We start from the raw sequence: 8,154 nt of genomic DNA on the forward strand, positions 1-8,154 counted from the left end.
GCTGTGTAGTCACCTCAGGCCACAGCTGGGCTCTTCCTTCCACATTTATTAGGAAAATAAAACCGTCTATGTACAGGACACAGGTGCGCCAGGGGCGAGGGGTCACTGGCATCTACAGGAGGCCCATGGCTGGAGGACGTGCGCTCTCCACGCGCTGCCTGCAGGGCCCGGGGCGGGGCAGCAGGTGGCCGAGCAGGACTCCTTCCGGCCCCTCACTCGATGCCTTCTTGCTTGTCTTTGATGGCCACCTGTGTCAGAGGAGGGAGGCGGCACCCGTGGCTGGGGCGGCTGGGCTGAGGAGGTCCCAGGGTCCCTGACCAAGGTCTGCCAGGAAGCTGCTGCCTTGCTGGTCCCCAGAGCACAGCTGCGAGGCAGCACACCAAGGCCCTCCACCGTGTGGGGCGCTGGGCAGCCGGCCCCAGCCACCCCTTATGTCTTCGAGGCCCAGGTCCTGCCCCCTGGGGCGGGAGGGAGTCGGTGGAGCGGAGGTGCTGCCTGGGAGCCGGTGCCTCAAGAGGGAACTCTGACAAGCCGTGGCTCCCTCCCTGCTAGATAGTCCAGACTCTGAAGCCCCCTGTGTGAACGGTTGTGACCACACCCACTTGGACTTCTTGATGGTGGGACCCCATTAATAGGAGTGACCCTTGAGACAGACAGACAAGCCCTGGAAGCAGCCGGGCCTTAGAGACCCCAGGCAGCAGGGGACAAGGACCGTAAGCACACAGGAGCCCCTGGTCACCAGGTGAGGTTCACTCCACCCGTGGGTGGACGGCAGGGCCCAGGCCTCAGCTCCGTAACCCCTCAGTCCACACTTGCTGCCCGCTGTGGGGGACGCCCCTGCTCTGTCATCACCTCTGCTCCTCCCACTCCCCACCCCAAATACATCCGCGGAAACAACCTAGGGGCCGTGCCAGTGTGGGCAGGAGGACGCCGCGGCTCTGGGCACACAGGCTGGGGTCTGCCAACAACCGGCCCTGACCCCCCGACCCCGCCGCAGCTGCGCGCCCAGCTCCTCACCCGGAAGCGCTCTTCCAGCAGGGAGAGCTCGCTGATGAGGTCCGTGATGGCGTTGGTGAAGGCCTCCTGTGGGCTGTAGTCCGGCGTGGTCTGCACGCGGATGATGATCTTGTGCTCCAAGGGGTGCGGGACTTTGTAGCCAGCGAAGAGCACCTGGGGGTCCTTCAGCAGCTGCCTGGGACACGGGACGGGCGGGGGGCGGGGAGGGTGAGCCAGGGCCCCGGGGGCTCGGGCCCCTGCGGCTTCCCAGGCCCTCTACCCAAGGCGTCTTCCTGTTGGGTTGGGGCCTGGGAGCAAAGGCAGCTGCTCTCCAGCTTCAGTCGTTCGGGTCCCCACTTCAAGTAAAACGGACACGCTGAAGAAGATGGACCATGTGGGGCCGCCTCTCCCAACACACCTACCTCCACGATGCTCAATGGCCCTCCCTAAGGAACAGGGCTCCCAGCAACCTCCTCTCTCAGGGGACATCAGGGACCCCACAGTGGCCCAGAAAAACCTCCCCAGGCAGTAAAATCCCAGCCAGTGCGCAGGAAGCCAGAACATGGAGCCCCCGAAGGGCCTCCGGTGCAGTGAATACAGGCAGCAGCGGGAGGGGCCCAGGCTCTGAGCAGTCACTGAAGTGGAAAGAGAAGTCCTCCGGGCACTTGAGGTCCTCCTCCCTGAGGCTGTGAGCGAAGCCTGCATCATGTGAGCACATGGGGTTTCTCCAGAGCAGGCCTGTCAACTGTGAGCACTGGGGGGTGAGGATGGCACAGGTGGGAACACTGTGGGGCCAGCAGGGCCCCAGGAGAGCTTTGGTGCACCACTGGCTTGGCTCTGGGCCAGAGTCCTCCAGACAGAGGGTGGGCCTCGCCAGCCCCTGCTCATGCCAGGAGGCGGGGTAGGCTCCTGCCCACGGACTCTAACTTGCAAACGTGGGAAAGACACCGCTTCACTGGTAGCCCTTCTCAGCAGCAAAACAGCAAGTCCCTGGGCCAGAGCGGCTATCACACTGCTGGCCACCCACCTGGCCAGGACTTCACCGGTGCAAATAACACCCACCAACCAACATGAGGTACCCACAGGATAGAGCACCTGATGGCCACAACCCCTCTCCCACGCCCTCCCTTATTCTACTCAGCTACAGTCTCTGGCACATCCATCTTAGAATACCATGCATCATCAAGGTCATTGTCACAAACGGTGGCAGGGTGGGTGGCCAACCCTGACTGCTTCCCCAGGCTCGTGAGCACAGCGTCCCAACCGGGCCTACTTCGCAACTCACTGCACGTTCCCTTCCTTTAGCCAGATAACTGAGCCAGCGCAGACACACGGCTACGTGAACAGATAGGGGCCAGTGTCATTTTGAAGAAAAGGTACTAGGATGTGAATTCCCAGAGCCAGCACCCAGAAGGACTGCCTGGAGCTTAGAAAGACTTGAGATCATCTGGAATTTTTGCTTGTCCTTCCAAAGAGCCCCGTTAAACACAACCGCCAAAAGCCTTTGACTTGGAGCTTACGATTTAATGATATTTCCCAGCGTGTGGTCTTCCTTGTTGATGGTGAACAAACAGGCATTGGGCACCTTGGTGTCCTTGTTGATGGTGATCCTAGGAAGAGGCAAAGGCGACAGGTGGGGGCTGGGGGTTCCCTCCTTCCCGGACTCTAAACCCTGCCCTTCAAGGCAGGCTCAGCCCCACCTCCTCCTCCTCCTCCTCGAAGCCTTTCCCCATCTCTTCATCAGGAAGACCTCTCATTCTCAGAGCAGCAGTGTGGCTATACCCCGAGCCCAGCCACGTCTGGTTCTGTGGGACTCATGCCTACTCTGGATTGCTCCTTCTCCACCTTGGCACCACTGCCATTTTAGGTCAGACAACTCTTGTTTGCAGGGGGCCGTATGATACACTGCGGGATGCTGGCAGAAGCCCGGGCTTCTACCCACTAAATGCCAGGAGCATCCCCTATATGACAATCAAAAACATCTGCAGACTCTGCCAAAGTTCTTTGGGCGGGTGGGTGGGGGGCAAAATGGCCCCCAGCTGAGAACTACTGCCTCTCAAGGGAGAGTGACAGGGATGGCAGGGGCTAGAACACAGAGCCCTGCAAAACAGGTAATTATGAGAAGGAAGAGCCAGTGCTGAGCCCGGGACTAAATACTTTACATAAAGTACCTCGTTTAATCTCCTCTTAGAGGATAACCTATGATTTAATACAGTAATAAGCCCTTTTTCTAGATGGGGAAAGTGGGCCTCGGGCAGATTAAATCACTTGCCCAAAACCACAGAGTCCTTAAATGGGGGATCCAGGAGCCAAGCCCAGTCTGCCTGAGCACTGGATTACACTTAGCTTCCTCTGCAAGCAATGAGCAGTCCCTGGAGGTTTTACACCAGCGAATGAAGATCCGGTGTAAGTCTGAGAGCCATCCCTCTGGCTGCAACAAAAAGGATGAAGGCGGCGGAGGGGAAGACCAGTGAGGGGGCTACCAGATCCCAGAATACAGACCGGCCACTTTGTTACTTAACCTCTCTGAGCCTTGGTTTCCTCTGCAAAACGGGGAGACTCACCACCGCCTAGGACTGTCTTAAGTTTGGCAGACACAGGTGTGAACCTCTCGGCCGAGCAGACGCTCGAGCAAAAGTGGCTTCTGCCCCCACGCAGCAGAGGACGGGCAGAGACTCCCCAGAACCTGCGTGCGCTGACGGTCGAGGGCCCGCCACCTTCCCCGCCCAGGCCGGTTCCACTTACTTCTTCTCGCCCTCGAAGAGTAAGAACGACTCGAAGGCAGGAGGGGCGTTCATCCTAGCACCGCGGCCACCTCCAAAGGGTCAGCTATCGCCGCCACCACCACCACCGCCGCCGCCGCCTCCCGAAACCTAGAGCCCGACCACTTCCGGGTTAGCGGCTACTTCCGGGTTACGCTAGCGGCGCCAAACCCGTGTGGGAACCAGTTAATTGCCCCCTGTCGGTCTGGAGGATCTTGCTCAGGCACGCGAAAAGCCGGCGCGAAAAGCAGCTGGTTGTTCTGCGCACGCGTGATTCCTGAGCCTCCCCTCCCGGGCTCACCTGGGGGAGCAATTTGGCGCATGCTCAGATCACTGGCGGGTGATTGGTTTTGACACCTCCTTGTCCATTTCAAGCGGAACCCTGAGCTGTTCTTTCCACTCCCGCTGTCCCTTGATCCCTCTTTGGAAATGTGCCCTTGGAGTACACAGCAGGAGGCTTCCAAATGAAGAATGGAGCATTGGGGTGGTAGAGCCTTGGTGGGGTAGGCAGGTGTGGGTGGCCACTGGGGAGGTGCAAGAAGCCTCCTCTGGGCTAGACTGTTGTGTATAGATAATCCCCTTGCCAAGGCAGACCGCTACAGGACCCTTGGCTGAGTGGTCACTGGCTTGCCAAGTGGGCTTGTAGCCTAATGAGCTTCTTGTTAGTGGGGGCAGTTGTGGCTGGAGAAGAGGTTGGTATATACAGGTGAGGACAAAGAAAAAAATGTTGCCTCATTTCAGTAAACAAAGAAGGCTGCCTGCCAGCCACTGCCCTGCCCCTGACTATGAGCCCTGAGGGACATTCGGGACGGAGAAAAACAGGGTGCTGGCCTTAGACAGTTAAGACGCGTATTGGGGAACAATTTCAATGAGCTCGGATTCTTGCATCTCCCCAAGGAAAAATACTAAAATCATTAACTTGAGAAGTCTGTCTTTCGTGATTAGCAGTAATCTTTCGATGCGTGACTACATGTTGTTTGTTTTTCAGCAAAAACTCCTAAATATCCTGGCTCCTCTCTCATCTCTTTGGAACAGTTCCTCAGAGCTAGCAAAGAGGCTGTCTCCCAGGCTCTGGTCCTCAATAAGGTCCCTGATGAAAGCTAACTCGCAAATTTCAAGTTGTACGTTTTTGTTTTGAGTCAACACAGGTGTGAGAAGAACTCGAAAGGATAAGTGTATGAGTTAGCTTTGGTGGGTTGGTATTTCTACAGTTTCGCCTAAGAGTCCCACCTGAGTGCTTTGAAGCAACAGGGGCTGTGGTTCAGATTAGCTACTGGAGGCCTACCAGCTTCCCAGTTGTTTCTTTAGGGCTGGACAACACCCAAGGGGCCCTCAAGGAAATCTGGAGCTTCCCCCACCACTTCCTGGGAAGGGCTATTTCCTACTTGAGCCTTGAACCCTGGAGTGAGAAAATGTCCTTTGGGGGAGGCCCACACCAACCTAGACTCTCCAGGCCAAGTGGGTGGGGGTGGGGGCTCTTTAACTGGGGAGGAAAAGAGGACAATGACAGTAATGATACCCTGAGGTTGTAAACTGCATCCTTCTGAGTCATCCTGGAAAAGTCCAGACCAATGATGCTGCCACTGCCAGGATTGCAGGGACCCGGGGTGATGAGGCTGGCTGGACTTCATTGGGCCAGGGATGGGATGGGGAGAGGGTTGTTTTTTCGGTCTTTTCAAAGCCACACCTATGGCATATGGAGGTTCCCAGGCTAGGGATCTGATCGGAACTGTAGCCGCCAGCCTACGCCACAGATCTGAGCTGCATCTCTGACCTACATCACAGCTCACAGCAACGCCGGATCCTTAACCCACTGAGCGAGGCCAGGGATCGAACTCACATTCTCATGGATGCTAGTCGGGGTTGTTACCGTTGAGCCATGACGGTAACTCCTGGGGAGAGGATTTTTAACCTGGCAGGGGGTCCAGTCCCTGCCACTGTGGTGGTCTATCTGCTCTAGGGAGTTCTGGTCACACTTCCCCTTCGATACCCTGACCAACACGAGACCCTGAGCTCCAGAAGTTGTCAGCTTCCCAAAGAATGTTCAGAGGCTCGATGCTGGAGCGCCCCAAGACAAGGCCAAGTGGCCATTCCCATCTTCTCCTAAGTTAAAGGGTGCTCCGCCGGCCGGGCACCACTGTGGAAGGGGCTGCTAGAACACAGATGCTAGGAAACCTTATCCAACCTCGGAAACAAGGGGAAGGGAGAGTGTGTGCCCTGTCCCATCAATGCCACAGTGAAGCACCAATGAACAGACCTGACCAAGGGTTAGTTAAATATCTAGGGCAGGGATTATCAAAATGTGAGGGCCCTGGGACCAAATCAAGTCTGCCACCTGTTTCTGTAAATCAAGTTTCACTGGATTACGCCATGCCCATTTGTCGCCTTATTGTCTGTGGCTGCTTTTGTGCTGCAAGAGTAATTGCGACCAAAACCTGTAAGCCTGGGGCTTTGCAGAAAAAGTCTGCCAAATCTCTAATCTTGGGGAATGGACCTGTGTTTGACATTAATGTTTATTCTTCAATTAAGAGCCCAGACACTGAAGTTATCTATTAACTTGTAGGTTTCTATCCCACAGAGAAGAAAACTCCATCCATCAGTTTTGTATCTATTATCACAATCTTGTTTTAACATTGCTCAGGTTCTCAAAATAGTCCACGAACCAGATTTGCCAAATGTTCAATTCCTCCTCGATGTGTAATAAATCTTTGATACATGTTCACTGTATTTTGGTGTAAGAGTCTTTTTTTTTTTTTTTTTTGGTCTTTCTGTCTTTTTAGGGCCGCACCCGTGGCATATGGAGGTTCCCAGGCTACAGGATCTAATCGGAGCTACAGCTGCCTGCCTGCACCGCAGCCACAGCAACGCAGGATCCTTAACCCACTGAGCAAAGCCAGGGGTCAAACCCGAAACCTCACGGTTCCTAGTCGGATTCGTTTCTGCTATGCCATGACGAGAACGCCAAGAGTCTTGTTTTTTTAACATATTCAAAAAATATACATCGTCGGGAATTTCCCAAGAGGAGTTTGGTGGAACTTGCTCAGATTTCTTATGGGATCGGCCCAGACTATGACAGATGCACTTACCATGTGAACTGTGCCCACTGAGGGCTTCCCAGGGTGCCTGCCCTGTAGTGAACGCCAGCCCCCTAGGCTGCAGGCCTCTGTCCGGGGGTCCAATCAAACCCTCAGGACATCTGGGGGGACCTGCCCCGGGGCCCCAGATGAATAAGAGGCTTGGCGATCCTGGGGAAGTGGTGGTGTCCACTCTCCCTGTGCAGATGGAGAGTCTGACCTTTAGGACCTGCCGTGCTGAGGGCAGGCGGGAGTCTCTTCTGTCCCTGTCCTTTTTCCAGGTGGCCTCCAAAAAGAACGTGGCATCCCGGATTGCAGGTAACTCTGCTCAGAACCTGAGAGGAGAACCTAGGAGCAGAAGTACTCACAGGTGAGGGGGGGCAGGGCCGGGCATTTAGTCATTTGAACGCCACTTCCGGCCAAGGTGGCCACGCCCACGCCAGGATCCATTGGCGGAGAGGGTGGTGGGCGTTGCCAGCAGGGGCCTGTGGGTGTGCAGTTAATCGCTCCGTCCTATTCGTCGCAGGTCCAGCAGGTGCCTCTCTCCCCTTCACACCCTGCCCTGGGTCTCAGTAGACCCTGGGGTCCATGCTTCCTTACCATGAGGTGCTTGACACCCAAGAAAATCCAAGAGGCCTGCGAATTTGTGTGTGAGGCCCCAAGGAAGTAGCCAGAGAAGCGAGCTGCTGGTGAGGGCGGGGCGCGCGGAGCAGGGAGCAGGCTCAACCACTCCTGGGCCTGAGCCCTGGGCTGTGAAGGGAGAGGGGACGCCAGGTCCTGCGAAGAGGCTCACGAGGCCCACAGATGGTTAGCATCATGACCAAGAGGCGATGAACGTCCCGGGGGCTGGCAGGCTGCCAAGGCTGTGGCCATAAGGTCACTATGGCCCCAAAAGCCATAGGGAGAGGGGAGGGGGCAGCCCCTTGTACCGTCACCCCATCGCCTCAAAGCAGGCAGCATGCAGTCTGCCCACGTGGCCCTGGGGCAGACTGGGGACTGTCCTCGGTCTGGGATTCACAGGTGAGGCTCAAGCTTGGTTGCACAAGCTTTAAAAATGTGCCGAAGAGCCGGTGCCTCCTGTCTTACCACCTCATCAGTGGCGCTGGAGGCTGCTGTGTGCCTAGGGATGGGCTGGGTGGTGGGTGGGGAGATGACAACCAGAGGAAGCCTTGCCTGGGACAGGGGGCTGGTATAAGACACTGCCAGGGCGAGGACACATGGTTATAGGTTCTTTCATCTTTTCTGGGGCCGCACCCACGGCATAAGGAGGTTCCCAGGCGAGGGGTCAAATCGGAGCTACCGCTGCCGACCTACACCACAGC

General features: G+C 56.5%; 1 protein-coding gene across 1 annotated transcript; it reads right to left on the minus strand.

Moving 5' to 3' along the window:
• Positions 1-31: 31 nt before the first annotated feature.
• On the minus strand, positions 32-3,887 carry POLR2J (RNA polymerase II subunit J). The gene is made up of 4 exons (XM_047779782.1): positions 3,742-3,887; positions 2,517-2,606; positions 1,018-1,192; positions 32-248 (listed from the first exon to the last, which is right to left on the minus strand). The coding sequence occupies exons 1-4, from the start codon at positions 3,792-3,794 to the stop codon at positions 213-215; spliced, it is 354 nt and encodes a 117-aa protein (XP_047635738.1). The 5' UTR covers positions 3,795-3,887; the 3' UTR covers positions 32-212.
• Positions 3,888-8,154: the final 4,267 nt, after the last annotated feature.

Source organism: Phacochoerus africanus, chromosome 5 (assembly GCF_016906955.1).
Source record: "Phacochoerus africanus isolate WHEZ1 chromosome 5, ROS_Pafr_v1, whole genome shotgun sequence".
NCBI lineage: Eukaryota > Metazoa > Chordata > Mammalia > Artiodactyla > Suidae > Phacochoerus > Phacochoerus africanus.

Bases quoted from the DNA above. Each gene is read 5' to 3' on its own strand.
- POLR2J (XM_047779782.1), bottom strand. From the start codon at position 3,794: ATGAACGCCCCTCCTGCCTTCGAGTCGTTCTTACTCTTCGAGGGCGAG. The intron at 2,607-3,741 runs GTAAGTGGAACC...GCCTCTTCCTAG, and splicing joins CTCTTCGAGGGCGAGAAGAA to GATCACCATCAACAAGGACA. The intron at 1,193-2,516 runs GTAAGCTCCAAG...CCCGTGTCCCAG, and splicing joins CTGGGAAATATCATTAAATC to GCAGCTGCTGAAGGACCCCC.